At 39.4% G+C, this 21,312-nt stretch overlaps 1 protein-coding gene across 4 annotated transcripts in view; it reads left to right on the top strand.

Annotated features, from left to right (window-relative positions):
• The window catches only part of cacna1ia (calcium voltage-gated channel subunit alpha1 Ia), a 194,008-nt gene that overhangs the window by 84,574 nt on the left and 88,122 nt on the right, over positions 1-21,312 (top strand). For all 4 annotated transcript variants that reach the window (XM_040052996.1, XM_040052979.1, XM_040052987.1 and 1 more), the window contains exon 3: positions 9,406-9,517. In XM_040052996.1, the coding sequence (XP_039908930.1) occupies positions 9,406-9,517 (112 nt within the window). The remainder of the gene's footprint in view (positions 1-9,405; positions 9,518-21,312) is intronic.

Here is a 21,312-nt window from a genome sequence, read left to right as displayed (position 1 = left end):
CAAAGTTCTCCAGAAGCCTGGTAATGAACAAATCATTTGATTCAGGTGTGTTGACCCAGGGTGATATCTAAAACCTGCATGTCAAGAACATGTGTAAATATTTTTGAAACTTATTTTCTGGACACATGCTTTCTTCTCAGTGTTCATGAAGATTACAAAGAATGAAGTATTTTATGGAAATTATCTTTCAGTCCTCTGAGCAAGTGCATAACCACTCGTATAGAAAAATCATTGGTAGCCTTAAACTTTTGTCATACAGACACAAATATTTTGAAATTGTAAAACAGATTTGTGCAGGGAATAAGTCCTTGAAGAATTCTAAGTAGCAGACATACAACCTGTTGACAGGTTAAATATTTTGCACATTATAATTACTCTCATCTTCAAGACTGCACCTGTAAAATGTTCAGATGCTGCAGTCAGCAGGGAGTCCAAAAGTAAGTAAGAAATGTACAGATGTTTTGCATTAGAGCTCACCATTTTTATGAATCAAATGTTTATTTATTTTTTTCTTTCTTAAGACGGTTTCTACTTTAAGTAGTGGAAATGTGGCGCAAGTGTCATTTTGTTGCTGGATTCCATTACGAAACAGACAGAGAGACGGAAAAAAAATCAGGGAGACAAACGTGAGGATCCTGAAGTGTTTTGTCAAAAACGAAGACCGAGAGCTCGATAAAGGCGGAAAGCCCTGAATAGAAGAAAAAAATAGGATGAAAGAGGAGGGCAAATGTCTGACGAAATGCGTATTGACACAGAGGGACAGGCATAAAAATAGGTAGAGACGTGGAAAAGAGGAGAAGGGAGAAGATGAGAAGAGAATAAAGACATAGAGGAGGCCCTGCCCGCATCCTAAGAAGATTAAACATACAGCGAGGGGAGAAGAAGATGCTAAAGGGAGAAAAAGACAGAGACAGAACATCCTCAGTCACATGCAGACCGTCTCTGCGTGGGTTACGTTTTGAGTTAATACTGCACATGTAACAGCTTTAAAAGAACAATCAAATTAAATGCTGAAGTTCAATAACAGCATGCCTCCCTTCTTTTCTCCTCAAAGCATCCTTGATGTCAGCCTCTGTTAGCACCCGCCCTACATGATTAAGGAGTGACATGACGATGCAACAGCTAGCGCTCTGGAATCAGCTGGGCGTGAGTCAGCCGCCTGCTGCTTCGCTCCCTGGGGAGAGAAAGGTTCAGGGTCACTATGACAAAGAAAGTGAAATCAAACCAATGCTGAGTCACTGCACATGTCAGTGCAAATGATGCTGATACTGCTGGCGTTCATGGGTTGGAGGTGAGGTGTCCACGGGGTGTGAGGGAGTTGTTTTGCATGTAATGAAGGAGTATGTTGTAGATGTCTAGACTGTGCACCGAGAAGCGATTGTTCAGCACATAGGTTGAGACACGGTGCGTTGGCATAGCTTCTGTCCATCTTCCCCTGTCTTGGTTTTGTTTACAGTCCAAACATGCTTTCGTCTTCCTCACTTCTTTTCTCTCTGCAAGTTCATACCATGCCTCTGTTCTTGGCTCTCACTTTGCTAACACAGAACCTCGGGGCACGTTCTTTAGTGGTGCTATGGGAGCGATACACAAACACGTAAACACACACTCTCATGTGTGCACGCACATTTTTACACGCAGAGGCCTGATTGATTTTTCATTGCCTGCCGAGGTGTAATATGTCCCAGAGTGTTTGCATTTGTTTGACGTTTCTTTTTTTTTTTTGCTTTTTTGCTAGTAGGACGCAGTTGTCCATCATTTGGTAGGAATGAAAATAAAAAGTAGAGAACAAAAATAGAAGACAGAGAAGAAGTGACAGCTGGGAAAATGGAAATGATATTGAGAATGAAGAGTTACAGAATGCAAAGGGAGAAAAAACAATTGTAACCCAAAGGGGACAAGATACTTATTTCAAAGAAGAAATTGGTGCATAGATGGGGAAACAATGTAGAGAAGGCAGACTGACTTTTTAAAAATGCTTCTGTGAACACATTGTTCTGATATTATTTCTCCATATTTCATTGTTACCCAAGAGAGAAGTGCCTAAGCAATAGCCAAAACAGTGGAGCGGCGCAAGTAGGATGGAGAGAGAGAGATTCAGATTAATGGATAGTGGATGTAGAATAACAAACAAATAAAGAAGTGTTTCACAGTTAAGAGTTTCTTTAAAGTACATTCCCAATTTCTCAAGCACTATAAATTCTTATGCATCGCGTTATTTTTCCATTTGTAGGTTTGGTGTGTGATGCATTTGATTAAAAATGAGGTTCGCTTCTGTACGTGGTAGGTTGCATGAGGTTTCACACAGAAAAACATGTTACAGAAGTTATTATTAATGCTTTTCTGTGAACAACTTAACACAGCAGTAAATATATTATGTATTTGCTTTTGAACACAAATTGTCCCCATTGTGTCCAGAGGCCCACACATTATTAGAAAAGATCATCCCCTCTGTTTTCTCCACAGATCATCCAATAGGGATAACAGATCTTATCAGATCATCTAAGTAGTGTAGTGTCACACCTTTGTGACGGGAAATTCAGAGTCAGCGTTTGATATTCTTTAACACAGTGCGAACTCTCTTAGAGAAGCTTTCATGTCATTTCTTAGTACTTTCAAAGCTCTTCTTTGGATGTTGGCTCCTTTTTTTTTGTTCTCTATCAAGATGATCCCATACTACTTCAGTAATACTGAGGTCAGTCCATGACTGATAGTGATCCATTGTGCGTTCTTACATCCAGGTATGATTTTACTGCATTTGCAGTGTGTTTGGCCATTGTCATATTGACAAATGAATCCATTGCTTTCCAGATGATATTTAATAGTGGTTTAAATTAGAGATGGACCGATCCGATATTACATATCGGTCCATACTTACCTAAATTACTGGATCGGATATCGGAGAAAAATAAAAAAAAGGAATCCGATCCATTAAATATCACAAAAGCACCTCACAACACTTGCGACATGGCGTAACCCAGCTCATAACCTTAGCACGTCGGCGGAATATGCGTCACGTGATAGAGCGGCTGTGGCGTGCCAGACCTGTTGGCAGTCTGGTTGAGCATTTGGAGCCTCGCTACATGCTTCCAAACCGGCATTTCGTCTCCGAGAAAGCTATCCCAGAGAAGTAAAGGAAGTGTGTAAGTTCATCTCTGAATGTTTGTAAAGCATTGCCACGTTAAGCTTAGCCATATGGAGCGACTGCCTCTCATTCTCTCCCTCTCCTGTTGCTACTTCAATCATGAAATGGATCAATGATCAGCTGATCGGCTTTTCTGTCGTGACTCCCGTCTCTCTTGTTTGTTTATCGCCCATTTTGCGCCAGAAAGAAGAAACCATCGGCTGAACAACAGCAGAATGTTTAAGCTTGATGCGCTGTTGTTAGTATTTATTTAATATTACTTTCTACAGGATCCTTTTCTATGTAGCTGACAGCTGGTAACTGCGCAGGGGCGGGTCTAGGAAAGTTTTTCCAGGGGGCCAGGTAGGGCATTAACAGGGAAAGGGGGGCACAAAGACATGCTTTTCTTTCTTATTCTCATGTCTAGCTTTTAATAAATGAATATCTGAATCTTACACAATTTTTCATCTGATGTAAAATGTATAGAAATCCATTATTGTATATAGGAACTATTAAGTCTAATATATACCCTAGTAAGCTGTAGTACTTTTTCCTTTGGGAAGATACCATGTGTGCAGTCTGCAATTCTTTTGAAGAAATATGTTGAATCTAGTTAATTATTGTGGAAAAATTATTGATTTCTGTGCATTTTTTTTACATTAACATTAAATTAAAGTTGATTACGTCAATTAAGCATTATGAGGTGGAGGGTGGTTCCTTTTTTTTTTTTTTTTCTGGTAACCCTATTAGTTAGTTTGCTCAATATTTCCACTAAGTACTCTTTAAAATACCAGAATAGGAAGGACAGTTTAGGTTTAAGTTTATTAGATTGATCAGTATTGCTGAACTATGAAATATTTTGGGTGCAGTGTATTTTTTGCATACAGGTATGACAGAATAGCTTTAGTTTTGTTTAGTTGAGTATGAACTTATACTAAATGTAGCAAGATATAAAAAAAAAAAAAAACTTTTATTGATTATAAAATACGCTGTATCGGATTCATATCGGTATCGACAGATATCCAAATTTATGATATCGGTATCAGACATAAAAAAGTGGTATCGTGCCATCTCTATTTTAAATCTGATGGTACATTTCTGCATTTATAATTCCAGTAATTCTTTGACAAGCTCCCCAACAATGCTGTCTGAAATGCATTGCTCCCCTAGACAATGACAGCCTCTGTGTTTACAGATGGCTGTAGACACTCACTGTTGTACCTCTCTCCTGACCTCTTCTATCTATACTGGTGACGACTTGAACCAAGAATTTCAAATTTGAGTTATCACTCCATTAGACCTGTTTCCACTCATTTTCATGCCATTTTTTTTGTGTATGTCTCAGCCTTTCATCCCTGTTTCCCTTTTCATCTCTTATGACACTTTAGCCAACAGTAGCTGGACATATTGAAGAGACAGATGCATGTCCGGTCACGGCAGATGGCTGCCCCTCCCTGAGCCTGGTTCTGTCGGAGGTTTCTTCCTGTTAAAAGGGAGTTTTTCCTTCCCACTGTCGCCAATGTGCTTGCTCATAGGGGGTCATATGATTGTTGGGTTTTTCTCTGTATGCATTATTGCATTACAATATAAAGTGCCTTGAGGCGACTGTTGTTGTGATTTTGCGCTATGCAAATAACGTTGAATTGAATTTAATTGAATGCATGTCTTGGATGCTGTTTAAAGTCTTTGTTTGACTTTTCATGTCCTATAGATAGCCTGGCATTTCTTCTTTTGAACTCTACTTGTCCAGTTTCCTCAAAATTTTTAGGGACACACCAATCACCAGCCCAAGATAAGCAAATATTTGTCTCATTAGCTCTCTGGGAATCACCTTTTTAATGCAAAAAAGAAAAGAAAAGAAAGATACCATTTAATGCCCGCCAAACTGTTATTTTTATGTTTGTTGTGACTTTAGCTAAAGAAATGGAAACAAGTTCTGTTTATGACAAGCTACTACTAACAAAGTGCCTAAAGATACAATTTGAAATTCATTCTTTGTTCATTTATCTATTATCTGTAGACACACTGGTGCATCCCTTTTTTTTGCTCGAAGAATTCATAAGTTAGTGTTAATTTGCTAAACAAACAAAGAAAAACTAAATACACTATATATATCATTGAAAATAAGTGAAAAAGCAGCCAATGTCCAAAGGAAAACTTTGAAAGAACTTCAGAAAGCCTGGGGAACTATTGTTGAAGTTGCACAAAAGCTTAGCTCATTGGGGCCAAAATATATAGAAATGAGGTATGACACAAGACTTTGAATAATACTCTACATCAGGTGTTGAGCTGGAGCATCTATGCTCATTAAGTCATAAACCTTCTGATGCAAAATAAAAGAAAAAAACAAACAGGTACAATCATTTATTATTTTTGCCTTTAGTCACACAAAAAACACTGCATTCCTTCTGGCACTTTTAAAGGTGTGAGCCCTGATAGTCAATGCTCCTTCTTAGCATTATCACCAAAACATAACCCTTCTTCACACATACAAGCTGCTGCAAAACCTGTTTGTAGTTAGCTGCTCGCCTCAATCCAATTAAAGCTGTTATTACCTTTGATTCCCATTCATTCCTTTCTCTGGTTATGTAAGCAGTCTTCTGTACTGCTGAGTTTGTGTTTTTTCATTTGCACCCCCCTCCCCACCAACCGACCCCAATGGAAATTGCTGCGCTGAGCTAGTAGTTATGTTGTTTACATAAAAGCTACATTTTTCTTGTTGCCAGTCTAAATCATCAAAATACCAAGCATGAAATCTTAGTAACATCTTTTCCACTCATTCACTCGCTCAACTGGGTCACTCCCTCAGCTCTGGTGTGTCTCATTAAACTCTCATATATGTTCAGTCCAGTTTCCAGTCACTTGTCACGGTATTTTGCATGCCTCACCGGCTCTCACTGGCTGTTGTCGGTCTAGGAAGCAGCTTCATCGACTCATGTACATGATAAAACAAGTGGAGTAACGAAAATGATGGATATGTAAGGAAGCTAACGTGCGTTCCTGAAGGGGACGTCTTCACTGTGAACAAAACATTTACGAGTATGCAGCAGCAGCCGCAATCAGCCGTTTCCATTGCTTCCATCCTAGAGCAACTTCAGGTTACGCTAAGTGAAACGTCTTTGCTTTGAACAAAGCACATCAAATGCTTTCTTTTTTATGTTTACTACAAGAGTGAATTTACTCCTGACTTCTGAGTGTCTAATGAACCACTGCATAATTTTTGTTTTGGATGTCCTCATAACAACCCTTTGTATGAGCAAGTTTGTACAATATAACTCAGGGGTAGGCAACTCCAGGCCTCGAGTGCTGGTGTCCTGGAGGTTTTAGATGTGTCCATGATCCATCACAGCTGATTTAAAGGGCTAAATGACTCCTCAGCATTTCTTGAAATTCTCCAGAGGCCTGGTAATGAACTAATCATTTGGTTCAGGTGTGTTAACCCAGGGTGTGATCTAAAACCTGCAGGACACCGGCACTCGAGGCCTGGAGTTGCCTACCCCTGATATAACTAAACTTAGCAAACACTGACTAACAAAATATAGCTTCTGATGGATTTAATGCAACGGGCACTGAAACAGCCTGTTTTAGAAAACTACAGCTTATCCAGGCATTATAAAAGTAAATTATGTGTCAAAAATGAAATACACATTCTTGGGGCAAATCAGGCCTATTTTAACTTGTTAAAGTTGCTTACACTAACTTGCTTTTACTTGCATGCCATCAAAGAGATTGAGATCCCCAAGGCCTCATACATGTAGGGCTGTCTGAGTCCTAGGGACTTTATATCTAGCCCTGTGTGAGTTAGAATAATCCTTTAATTGTCCCACAAGGGGAAATTTGGTTGTAACAGCATCCAGAAAGACACATATACAAACAAACAGTACACAGGACAGAAACATACACAATTTTTCTTACATATTTACATATGGACAATGGTTACTACAAACAGAGTACTGCAAAAGTATATTGGTTAAAGTATAATCACTGTGCTGAGAAGTGCAATGATGTCACAAACAGGAGGACTTTCTGTGCGTGGGAAAAAATAAGAAGTAAACGTGTCACCTCTGGACTCACGTCAAGAGTGATCGCAGCAGGAGTGGAGAGAGGAAGCATAAAGTTGATAAAAAGTGATGTTCCGTGTAATTAAAAAATAAAAGTGTGGGTTCTCTGGACCTCACCATGAGAAGCTGGCTTATCTAAAAGAAAAGTTTCGCAGATTTTAAAATGAGGAGTACAGGAGGATTAACCATGACCAAGCAACTGCGATCTTAAAATTAGATTTACAATTCTCTCTTTTCTCTGCTCATTTTGCTGTGTTGGATTGAAGCCCTGAGGAAGTTGGTGGACTATACTGAGTCACTGCTTCCATATTTGGACTCTGTCAAGTCCGGCTGGGAGAGAATTGCTTTATTGGCAAGGGTGTACTTCCTCTTCTCTGTCCCACTCTTCTCAAGAGTGGTAGAAACCCTCATTCAGCAAAGAGTTGATTAGTTAGGTAATAATAATGATTTAAGTGATTTAACTATGATTCATATTATGTGACTGAGCTTCTAAATTGCTTAAATAAAAGCTCCTATCTACATTTAAAGTCTAAACTTGTGGACACTCCCTTCTTGAGTCTTTGTTTAACAGTAAAGGCAAAACTTGTGTATGAGTATTACAGATTTTAATGGTTTTTACAGGTTGTTCTAGTCCATAAAACGGATTCCTGGGGCCTGTTTTCCTGACTTTGAAAGTACAACCTAACCATTTTAACGAGAGCAGCGATCATAAGGAGGAGAGGCGTGGCTGCTGATTGGACTATTAGAGTTGTTAGTTAGTTGCATCAGCAGAGGATACTGAGGTTGGTATCCAGACGTACGCAGAGCTAAGCGTGTCTCAGTCTAAGTAAGTTTCTGCATAGCCTATTATTCATGAGACCAGAAATTCTGACCCTTTAAAAAGAGATCTGGTCCAGACTTCCTGTACATGGGTAACTGGGCTCTAACAATACCACACACAGACACACTGTTACATCTTAGTACCAAAGAAAGTAAGTTCAGTCAGCATCAAGGTTTATAAGAACAAAAGATTTTAAGCTCATTTTGTGAAGGGAACAAATACAGAAGAGAAGACAGAAAATAAAGACTTAAGAGGATAGAGCAACACAACTAAAGGAACATAAGCTGACGGCTTAAGATATTAGAAGAAGGGAAAGGCTGGGAAAGACTTTTAAAATTGCATTACAGTGATTAAAACACACATACAGTACATACCCCCCACCAACATATGCATAGTGTGTGGAGCTCATTTTTATTCACATGCATGAAGTAATTATATTAATGTGTAAAGATGGTTTGTCCTCTTACTATATGTGCACGCTGTCTGGCAAAGCAGGTGTAACCAGCAGTGCGAAGCACCCCGCAGGGTGAAAAACTGGCTTTTTAAAATGAGAAGAAACAGGAAACAATATAGAGGGAGACTGAGGTTAAATAGCGTGCTGCCAGGCGGCACTGGAAACACATTACTATCTTTACTTGCAAAACAGTAATTTACCGTCGTAATTATATTGGCACTGTTTTGAAGTTGTTTTTTTAAATACTGTTGTGTGAGTCATCATTTTCAATATATATATTAAAAAAAAGGTGTCATGTGCCTTGGCAGACTCAGGCAATAATAAACATATTCACTCTGTCATACATCTTAAGACTCATACAGTCAAACTGCAACAGTAGCTCAGCTGGAAAAATGTATTTTTATCTTCATTTTCATTGATAAATTACCCCAGCGGAACGATGCCTTCACTTCTGATGTGTTGCATATATGCAGTGAATGAGTCAGCTGCTGTGAGTGAGTCACTAACCTGTGAAAAAAAAATGTTTATGTGATTATTTATTTCCTAGTTTTTATGCATACCTTGCTGAATAATGGTAAACATGCATACTGTATTACGTTATATGTTCACAGAAAAGTGAAAATAGTGCAGGACTGTGTTACAGTGTAATTTCAAGATGACAGGCTGAGACTGGCAATACCTTTCCAATAATCATACTGAATAATGCAAATGATTCAGCAATAAGGAACAACTGCAATGAAGTTACTATTTCTTTGTGGTGTTTAAGGGTTCTTTAAACACAATAGTTTTGAGAAACTGATGCGTGTCGTATATTTGTTTCTTCTTTTCCTTTTTTTAAAATGTCCTTAATATCGGAAGCCCTGTTTGAAACATCCATTAAGGCCTAAATATGTATAGGTGTGTATTTCTCCTCAGCTGCAATGCTCCTTAACCCCAGTCTTGTTAATACGTGGTTCGAGAGGATTAGCATCATGGTGATCCTGCTCAACTGTGTGACACTGGGCATGTACCAGCCCTGTGAGAACATCGATTGCACCTCGGACCGCTGCCAGATACTACAGGTAAGCTGGCCTGCTGTGTTTATGTGTGCACATGTGTGTGCACTGAGGATGAGATGGAACTAAATTTTCAATTATTTGCCACAAGTTCAAAGCAGCTCATGTATCGCTTCCTATTGCTATTCATCAAGCTGTGATTCATGCACACTACAGGTTTTTTTTTTGTTGGTTTTTTTCCCTTCTGTAATGTTTATATTTTCTCCTACTCTCTGAGCAGGGAAATGGGATTCAGTTTGTTTAAAAATAGTGCTGTGGAGCCACATGTGAATTTGTCAGTTCAAGAATTGAAGAATACATATGGGAAGAAAAGTGCCAGCTGTTTGAATTGTACATGCTCAAGTAGGGAAATTAGCTTAGTTTGGAAAAATATGGTGTTGATCAGAATTATTAAGCAGAAAATACACAAAAACAGCAAAAGAATTGAGCCACAATAATATTACTACACTCTAATAAACAGTGCACACTAAAAGAAATAACAGGTGGCAAAAGAAACCGAGTTTTGATGCAGTAGAATGTGAAAGTGAAATGCTTGTTGAAGCTGTCCTAGAGAATAATAATAATAATAATAATACATTTTATTTATAGGCACCTTTAAGAAAAATGGACTAAGACAGAAAGAGATCTTTCACTGGTACCAAAGGAAAAACCTCTAAAATTGCTTTTTTAGTGATGGCTTATTATGGGATAAATCATCTAACCCATGAATAGACATGTTTGTCAATGTAAGGATGTGCTAGTGTTGCTTTGCTGTTTGGACACTGAGCTGATCCTGTTTAGACTCTACACTCTCTTATAGGAACATTAGACTTTGGCTCTTCTCCTTATAACATAGCCCAGCAGTGTTTTAAACTTTGTTAAGCAGTGTTGATGTTATTGTGTTGTACTGTAGATTAAACCCATTGTCTCCATATGAAGATATAGTTTGAAAAGTATGTAACACCTCTGTAACAAAGTAACAATTTCCTGTTCACAGAGAAATAAGCTTAGTTTTTATACTTATGAGCGTTGAAGCTCAGGTCGAGCAGTTTGGAGACAATTTTAGAGAGGCAAGGCTGAGATGGGTTGGATGTGCAGAGGTGGGATAGCTGATATATCAGAAAAAGGATGGATATGGAGCTGACAGGCAGGAGGAAAAGGGAAAGACCAAAGAAAAGATTAATGGACAGTGTGACAGAGGAGTGAGATGGAGGTAGATGATCCAAACGTGGAAAGGGTAAGAAGTGATTGGCTGTTTGTGCTGACGTAAAAAAAAAAAGAGAGAGAGAGAGAGGGAGAGAGAGAAAAAGAACAACATTAATATTTGTTTGATTTCTGATTTCTTTTGTTCTTGGAAAATAAATTTCAGTCTCTGTTAGAAAGAATGCTAAAATGTTTTCTTTCCTTTGTGCCATCCTTCTTTTTGCATCCACACCAATATTATCTAAAGAGCCATCATGTGGTTCTGTGGCCAGGCTGTTAAACTGATTACTGTGTCACAGCATGGCCTCTCCCTCGAATTGGGAGGATTAGTTTTTATCTGGAAAGTTGCCACTTTGACACCAAAGGTGAGAAGTGAGGATCCTTCTGACAACTCTTCATTGGGAGTATGGTTTAAGTGAGAAACATTGTTCTATATTGACTTATTTATAAGCTGACTACAGAAGGTCACATGTAGGCCCCATAACTGATAAAAATACAGAGCAGTGCTTGTTATTAGGCAAAATCAGATTTTTTGCTCACTCTGGGAGCTGTGCTAGATCATCATTAACAAATAAGTTACTCACAGGTTGACGTCAGATCACAGATTCAGTACTGTGTGCTTTTCAGATAGGTTCCCATTGTTTTTGTAAGCCATGTTGCGCTGTGTGATGTGTTACTGATGAGTGATGGGTGATTTGCCAGCTGGCTGAAGACTCACTGTGTTCCTCTGGGATTGTAATTGCTTTGCACTGAAGTAAATTTGGCAGGCTCAATTTCAGGTGCGACAAGGACTACCTGATTCTGCCTCGTGTGCTTTCGCTTGTCGATTTTTTAATGGCCATTGACACTGAAAATCTTTCTACAGTAACCTGCACATGAGCTTTCTGTCACTTGTTTGTGTGTCCTTGTGTTTTGGCTCGTTGTTTCGCCATATCTCACTTGCCTACAGCACATTAGGGTGGATTATAACATCAAATAAAGCCCTCCAGACCAAACTGTAATAGGTTTATTTATCTCATCGGATTTTCCCTTCATTGTGCAGAGATTTAAAATAAATATTTATTTAGTATTGTTTTGAGGCTGTGCAACACATCTTTCTGCTTTGCTCTCCTCTTTTCCTGTTCTCATCCTCCACCCTGATGTCATCTTTACCCCTCCCTATGTTCCCATTCCCCCTTCCTACAAACTCCTTCTCTCTCTCTGCATCTTTTGTCTCTCTAACAAGCATATTTTCTCCCCAGGTAGTGTGAGGGGTCCTATTCTGGTGGTTGCTAATGGTAACAGGAGGGATTTTGCTGACAGGGCTTAGATAGTTAAGAGTGGCCCTCACATACTTCTCTGAGTCTCTGAGAATACAGCAAGCCTGCCTTACTTCCTGGAGGAAAAATAAAAGAGGGGGCACAAACAGTATAAAAATCGATTTGGACATCTGTAGGGGTTAAATTGTGATATATAATAAGAAAATGCCCTTGACCTCAGAGGTTGAAGGGCTTGGTATAACGTGGTCCGGAGTCAATATCCAATAATAATTGTGAGGTATGAAAAGATATCAGATCTCAAATACCATGCCCCTGTAATTATTCATTCTAAAATGAATTAGAATTAGAATGATGTGTGTCTCCAAGTTCGGTATGGTGGCATACTGAAGCGCAATACAACGAGATGATTTGTCTGGTTAAAGGTGAATACAACAATGTTTTATTTATGTTTTGTTTTAACTTCATCTTTCCAAAGTGAGCTAGGAGATGGTAGACAGTTGACCAAACAACTGAGTAAAACTTAAAAATGAGATGTTTTGATTATATGTTTTCTCTCTCCTGTAGTATGTGTTCTGTCCTCTCTCCCTGTGTGCTTCTTTTTCTTGGTAGTGTGAGGACTGGGTGACCTTGTTTATGTGTCTGATAGGCAGTGTTGGTCAAGTTACTTGAAAAAAGTAATCAGTAACTAATTACTGATTACTTCCCACCAAAAAAGTAATCCCGTTACTTTACTGATTACTTATTTTCAAAAGTAATTAGTTACTTAGTTACTTTTTAAAACATGATTTATCCCCTAAATAGGTAATAAAGCAATAGATCCTTCAGCCCAATTCTACGTTTTCTGCATAATCCCTCATATAAAATGTAATCAAATGAAAAAGTCTCTTTTTTTGGGGGGGGGGGGGCGCCTGTCCCGTTTGGTTCTTTTGCCATCAGAATTATTGTCTGAAGGCAAAGACAGAAGCCCAACGGAATTACTTTACCAAGTGGACCATCCCTGCCTTGCCATATTGGTCCATTTGATTGACCTTTGTTGTTATTATTTATGTATTTGTTTTATTTTCAGTTGTTACAGACAGGACAGACATGACCGGGGGGAGGGAGGGAAACAAAGACAGCGGGGAAGAGGAATAGTGATGAAGAGAAAAGAAAGGGGGGGGGGGGGCAAAAAAATTACATATTTTTATATATATCACCTGGATCACTTGTTGACAGAAAAAAAGAGAGAAAACAAGCAAACAAAAACAGCAATATAATAAACACAACACCATCGCGATACTCTGTGTATATAGCAGTAAATATTAAATATTGAATATTATTTTATAATATTATAAAAAGTCTCTTTTTAAAACTTGTTTTATTAATTTTAATCTTTTAACTTCATGCATCAAGCAAACATTAAATTATATGCAACATTCTCTGACTGGAAGAAATTTGTTTAACATTTAAACCTATTTTCTGCACATTCCAGCACATAAAATAAAATAGTTTTTTGTGTTTACACTCACTCTTTCAAATAGATGCAAGTAAAACACAGCAGAAAATAAATAAAATCAAAGACTCAGCGGTCCTGTTGCTCTATTTTCACCTGTATAGCAGGAGTGGGGCAGGTGTGCCGCAGCTGTCAGTGGAAGGATACGGCAGTTTCTCTGTGAATTTCACATTCCAGCCAGCGTATTTGGTGCTTGCTCGGATGTTTAGGGGTTTTTTTCGCTGTAAAAAGACGTTTTCTTCACACGCAGTGAGCAGCGGACGCTAATGTTTTTGTCACTTTTTACGGAATCAAACTCAAAATAAGGTCAGTACTTCCACGCTTTAAACGCTGCACGCTCATACTCTCTCCCGCACTCGTTATATTATCCATTTTTGATCTGCACACAGATGTTGCCACGAACATCGCACTCGCTTGCGTCATTGTCATGAGACACTCTCGCAAAAAAAAAATATAAAATAAATCATGGTTTTAGTAACCCAGTAACAACGTGCTTACGGGAAAGTAACACTAATCTAATTACCGTTTTTGCAGTAGTAATCCCTTACTTTACTCGTTACACGAAAAAAGTAATCGGATTACGCGTTACTGCCCATCTCTGCCGATAGGTGAGATTAGAGTCAAATAGCAAGCCCAGGATTCTGGTAGCTGATTTCATATTGACAGGCCAAGGACAAAGGAAGTATCTGATGCTTGGATGCAGAATGTCCAAAGCAATAACTGAAATCTCAGTTTCTGAGTTTTGTTTTTTTTTCAATTGCACACATGTATTACACACATGTTTGAAAATGAGGATTTTACAAGGAGATAAAGTTGTGTATCATTAGCATAGCAGTGAAAAGAAATATTATTTATACATGAAATGTTGATAAGGCCCAAAGGTACCATATTTAATTAAAGTAGGAAAGGTCCCAGTATAGACCTATAAGTAGGTCATTAACAAGACTATAGAACTTGCCTGCATGCTGAGGTTTCAATTCAGCCATTTGATACATGTTACAGCACCTCATGGGTGAATGAACATGGTGCGATAAAAGTACTTTTAGAAGTTTTTCTAAACACTTACATTTACTTACATTTATTTAAATGTACTTGAGTAGAGTTAGGGGTTGCCACCTCAGCATGCAGTCAAGTTCTATAGAGTTTTGCCATTATTCAGGTGTGTTGCAGCAGGGATACATTTAAAAGTTTCAGGACATCGGTCATGGAGGATTGGAATTTGACACCCCTGGTCTACAGCATCAAATGTTGCACCTAAATCAAGTAGCACAAGAACAGAATATCCATCAGCATCAGCAGTCCTAAGACATAAGTTTGTCACCTTAATAAGCACAATGTCAGGACTTCAAAATGTTCTGATGTAATCCTTCAAGAAGTTTTAGCCAGACAGTCTTCTCTAAAAGTTTTCGTATAAAAGGTAACTCTGACACTGAGCTGTACTTGTCATCAGAAAGAGTGAGGCCAGATTTGTTTGATGAGTGGTTGCACACAGGCCTATTTAAATATATTGGGATACAGCCAGAGGACAGAGAACTGTTAATTACTGAAAGCAACCAAGGGGCAGTGATATCCAAAACTTCACACAGACATTTTGGAGGTATCATTTCTGCTTGATGAGTGTTTCAGTTGTGACACAGTACTTAAAAGCTCATCCAAAGAGACTGGCATAGAAGAAGATAAAATTATGACTAAGTTACTGGACATCAATAAAAGAATCAGAAGCTACTGTTTTGGATTTGATGCCAATTTTCTTCCTGTAAAAAACTCAGAAACTGGAGAAATTTGTCACTTCCTATCATAATCCAATTTAAATTTACAGGATTTAAAAAGGCAGTCTGCTGTGTTAAAACAGCTCTCAGGCTATGCTTATTAGTACTGAAGTAGAGAAATAAGTGCACTTTGCAGTCTTAACCCATTCATTGAAATCAACCATTAAATCATTCAATTCTTTCATTTCATTTCTTGATAATGTACCTGAAGATTTGTCTTCTTCCATCGCCTTTCTGCCCTCCAACATTTTTTTTTTTTGAGGGAGACTGGGCCAAGAAGGCATGCCATTGAAAAATTATAAATTATAAAACCAAATATAACATATTCTGAATAGTAATTGCACTCTTTGGTTACATGAGCCTTCATAAAAGCTTTGAACTCTCCTGGAGACCTGGAGAGACTAAAGCATTCAGCTTTAATGTGCACTGAAGGTTATTCCATGACCAACGTGCAAAATACCAACCTCTGAAACAAAATCCAGGGATCCCCACAAAGGCGCCATCTAAACAAGTGCAAATCATACAAGCTGTTTGAAGGTGTTGGCTGTTTACACAGATAACAAGAACATTTACCCACTATTGGTTTGTACATAAAAATATACCAGTGCGTTTGCCTCCTAAGGCTTAATAAAGCCAAGAATCCAGATTATAAAGTGCAAAGTAAAGTGAAGTGTACTGGACAACTAATTTGATATGAAATGTGAAGCACTGTGATAGAGTAAAGATAACAAAGTGTAAATGTTATTTAGAAAGCACTAAGAAAATGTGCTAGCGTGAGTGGACAAGTGAATGCACAAGTTGTGTAAAGCTTTGAGTGCTCAGAAGAGTAGAAAAGCGCTATATAAGAACCAGTCCATTTATCATTATACACATGTATAAATACAGGGTAAGGAAATAGAGTTTGCATCTAATCAGAAGTGCAAGAGGAGTAAGTGCAAAAAGAGCAGATTATATACAGATGAGTTAAGTAGAGAGCAAATATACAGATGCACTATTGTATACATATGAGATGATCTGTATAGCATACAGATGTTCTATATTGCTATACAGACAGGCAGATATACAGACGTACTATGAACAAATATACACAGATGTGCTACATATATGCAGACGTACCGGTGTGTGGTAAACAGATCTACAGAGTCTTGAATGAATGAATATATCTACAGTAGTGGACGCGTAGCGCTCTGAACAGACTATAATAGTGAACAGTGTACGCACTATAACAGAGACTATGCTATGTCAGTGTCCTAAAACTATGGCAGTAACCAATGTCAGCATATGGTAAATGTTGAGAATGAATGACAGTCATGATCATGGTCATTGGGAGGGATAGGAGGAGTGTAGAAGGATTAAGTGAGTGTGGATGGAAGGGTTCAGTGGGGGACTGAGTTCAGTAGGGTGACAGCTGTGGGGAAGAAGCTGTTCCTAAACCTGATGGTTTTAGTCAGTAGGGTCCTGTAGCGTCTTCTGGAGGGGAGGAGCTGGAACAGTTTATTGGCAGGATGAGAGGGGTCCCTGATAAAGACGTGTGCTCAGCGTAGACATCTTTTCTTGTGGACACCCTCAATGGCAGGAAGTGGAGTCCCTGTGATGCAATGGGCAGTTTTCACCACCCACTGCAGTGCTTTGTGGTCAGCAACAGAGCAATTATGACACAGTAGGTCAGGATGCTCTCTATCACATAGTGGTAGAAGTTACCCAGTATGTCAGTAGACATGAGGTTCTTCTTGAGTGTCCTAAAGAAAAAGAGGCGCAGATGTGCCTTCTTCACCAGGCTGGAGGTCTTAGTTGACCAGGACAGATTCTCAGAGAGGTGGGTCCCCAAGAACTTGAAGCTGGAGACCCGTTCAACAGCTGTGCCATTTATGTAGATGGAGGCATGGGTGTCTCTTTTCTCTCTCCTGAAGTCCACAATGAGCTAATGAAACAGGGTCTAAAACTGAGCCTTAGAGGACTCCTTTACAAACTAGACGTACATCCAGCTGTATAAACTAAAATGTAGCTCCTAATCCACCCTGTTGCCTAAACTAGTATCACTGATTGACCATAAAGAAACTGGCCAACAGATTCAAATGAACAAGGCAGCAAAATCTTGCATCCTGTCTGAACCATTAAGAACATAATTTGTTGCCAAAATAGATGTAGTTTTGGTTCTATGTACAAATCTAAAGCCAGACTGAGTTTGAAAATAGTTGTCTGGCAGATATTGCTTCAGTTAAGAGTTTGTTTCATATTCTAAACTTGTCACGTGGCCGGGTGGCCGGTACTGAACAGGACTCAGGTGCAGAAACCCAGAACGGAGACAGCAGATGATGCAACAATTTATTAGGTTTAGGTGCAAGAGAAAAACGTGGCAAAGACAAAAAAACAACGAGACGTGGAGTCTTGGTGCGGCGTGGCCTGGGGAACGTGGCTATGGCGAGGGAATGAGGCCTGAGATGCGGAACGGAGCTGAGTGGGGAACAGTCACACTGAAGGAAGAGGATATAGGAGTTAGGTAGGTAGTGAAGGCAGCTCTGCAGTGGCCAGTTGTAAGAGCAGCAATTCTTACTTGCAGTTAGGGACCTGGAGTGTTGAGAGGGGGGTGATGAAGATCCAGGGGAGGCTGAGTGGCGTGGAAAAGCTGGCCTGAGATCCGGGGCTTCAGATGGAGTGTGATGGCAGGAGGGCAGGCAGGTGAGGCACAGAGAGATTTCCAGAATGATTACTAGGTATCCTGAGTCCAGAGGTGGAGTGTGAGCCAAGGTGGATACAGCAACTGTAGCACAAGAGAGTCGTGTTAACAGGATGAATCACAGCAAGAACTTAACATATACGGCCTGTTACCAACATGTGTTGATGACGAACTGGCAGTGAATGAACATCAACGTGTGGTTTAAATCCCTCTGGCTTGATTGCCTGCAATAGGCTCCAGGTGTGCGGGAGCTGGAGTTGGCCCTGCCCAGGGGCGGATCCCAGGTCAGTTCAGGAGCCTTATGGAAATTCCAGCCACCCACCGCAGACCATGACAAAACTCAAACTTGGCGATTGGATGTAGGGTGATAATCTTGAAAAAAACGTATGCCCCTGTAAATAATATGAATAAACACGACCGGGTTAGGCAGGTAAAAAAAAATGAAAATACTAGTGCTGTCAGCGTAAATCTCGTTAAAATGACGTTAACGCCATAACCGTATTACAGTTTTTTCTGATTGCTTAAGCACATTTTTTGTAACTATTGGCTAATTTTGCAAAACTCCTCACACAAATAAGAAAACCTGTCACCCAATCATCAAAACATTGTAGTTCTCTTGCAAAAGCAAACACAGCTAGATTAACTCTTCACACCTTCGTAAAAATGGTGTTTCCGTATCAAACAGTACACACAAGCCATCATCTACTAAGCACACAATGCGCCAACTGCACACTGATGGTATGAATACAAAACACATCTGGCTTTTGCTTTCTCTGTGCACAAGGTAGGCTATGTCAGTCTGAGCTCATACTTCTGTCATAGATCCATAAGCATAGAGGGATCCAAACTTCAAGTACTGGTGTTTATTCAAACACATCAAAACAAACACAAGTGTTTATTACCAAGTATAGGATTATTTGCAATCGCCATAATGACTATATGGGTTACTTGGTCTGCAGTGAACATGCTGCCTCTGCCCCCAGCATCTGGTCATCTAGCAATTCTGTACAGTAACAGCTTCAGTATTTTTACATCAATGGTATTGGTGTGTTTCTCATTGGCATACGGCAGTGCTACAAATCTTTGTGCGACGTGACTGTACTAACCGATTCTCATTTCAAGATGTCCTTATGATGCCTGCTACAGTGTAGCGGCTCGAGTTAGGCTGGACCCGTTGGCCAGCTTCCCTCAGGGTCATTCCACGGCTGATTACATGGTCCACTATTGTAGCTCTGATGTCATCAGCAATTCTATTTCTTACTCTTCTTACCCTTCCTCTCCCCCCTCCTCATCTTCCTCTCCCCCCTCCTCGTCTTCCTCTTGCTCCTCCTTGTCCTTGTCGTCCTCTTCATCCTACTTCTTCACCTCCACGTCCTCTTCCTCGGCCTCCTCTACTTCTCACTCTTTCTGCTCCATTGTACTTCGCACACACAGCTTACCTGTATTATAGTGCTTAGGCTGACTGCAAAGTGAACTAATTATCTAAGAACGTTTTCACATGTGAAAGTGTGCCAGACAGTTGGCAAATTAGTGTTAATGATAGCCATACATGTGTATACTTTTGCTAGGAGTGTGTTGGAAATTTGGTAATTGAGTGTTGTGCAGTGAATTGTGCCTACAGTTTTGCAAAGTGTGTGTTACAAAATTGCAAACTGAGTGCAAAGCAGTTTTTGTGCTTTTAGTTTTGCAAACTCAGTGAGTGGTTTTGCTATAAGTCTGAATAGTTTTAGAAATTGTGCTACAGGAATCACAGTTAGGGTTTAAGCATTCAGAAAAAACTGTAACGCGGCAAACCTCCATTAGCGAGTTAACGCGGATCACCCCGTGCGATGTGCTGAACGGCGCTAACGCGTTACCGAGCTAACCGTGCTAATGCGTTGACACCGTGCAGCCTTCGCATGGGGGAGCCGCGTTAACTCGTTAACGGAGGTTTGCCACATTAATGCGGTTATGGTGTTAATGTAATTTTAACAAGATTAACGCTGACAGCACCAATAAAAACTCTTTATAACTGTTTAATAGATATTTCCTTTTAAGTACCACAAGTCAAAGGACTCCCACTCAGGAGCTTCAGTCAGTGTTACAAATCAAATCCAAAAACTCCAGTCTGCATTTGCAATTATTTCTCATGAAAAAAGTTATTTTCTTTTCATCAATTGATTTGGATGGTACATGGATTTCGATTCATTATATCTTCAACTCTGCACCTGTTATAGTTTTTAGTAGCGCTTCAGATGTTCAGAAAACACACATACACTTTATAAATCACTGTGTCTGGTATTCCCTTTCCTGCCCTATTTTGTTAAGTGAGTATTTGTCCCTGTGGTGCCTTTGGTTTTATACACTGATTAATTTTGTCAGTCACAAGTAGAGTAAGACACACACACAACATAATTTTATTTTTAAATGGTCCAACATCACAATCCTTACGACCTACTTACCATGTCCTTTCCTCTTGCCAAATAAGTGGTACAATGACAGCATATAAAGTAGCTTCCACACCAGCTCCTATTTCAAATCATGAAAGGGCCCATCACAAGACAGCCTCAACCTCTATACAAATCATGTTGATGATGAAACCTGATAGGTTGACTGAAGAGGAAGCTGGTGGTAGTGACAAATAACGATGATGAATTCATTCCCCTTTCACTCAAAGCAGAGCACGACAGGGATTCAACTGGTGCAGCCAATGTCGGATTACATATGAAGCGTGCAGGCTGCATTATTTATCAAAACATCATTTAAACAGCATGTGAGCCTGATTTTCTCATCTTTCCCATTGAAAGCTGCCAGCTCTGTATACTAGCTGTATATGAGCTGGTGTGTGTATTTTTCTGTATGCGTTTGAATGAGCAGCGATGGAACACACATGTTGGTTTCTGATGCATTACAAGGCAAAGTCGTGCCTGTATATTTACACACAAAACCATCCATGCATACCCAAAAGCAGAGATTTATACATTTGCAGTGCACAAATTTGTACCAGCTCACCTCTGTCCCTGCTTTTAGAGATTTTGATCTTTGAAAATAACAAACAATACAGACAGTGCCCAACTAGAGAATAGATTACTGTTTCTGAATCCAATCTCTTGACTCTTGCTATTTCTAGATGGAGACAAAAACAACATCCCAGGCTTCTGCCAGTGGTGCAGCATGAATAAATCCTCAAAATTTCACACACCATTTGTCTCATTCTATTTGGTCTATAGCTGCAAACACCATCTTGCAATTGTTCATCATTACTGAGTGGAAAAGAATGTTGTTTCTACCACTGAATCCATTTTATGCCTTATGTTACTTAGAGAAGGTAATAACCTTAGAGTTTATTTTGGTAAACTATCCTGTTATTTCTATATAAAATGTCTTGGTTGTTGAAAGTCATCAGGTACTGTATCTGTAATGTATCTTTACACCATTTATTA

This window comes from Simochromis diagramma, unplaced genomic scaffold (assembly GCF_900408965.1).
Source record: "Simochromis diagramma unplaced genomic scaffold, fSimDia1.1 OVJJ01000321.1, whole genome shotgun sequence".
Classification (NCBI taxonomy): domain Eukaryota; kingdom Metazoa; phylum Chordata; class Actinopteri; order Cichliformes; family Cichlidae; genus Simochromis; species Simochromis diagramma.
The sequence above is the reverse complement of the archived record's forward strand: the minus strand, read 5'-3'. Positions and strand labels throughout refer to the sequence as shown.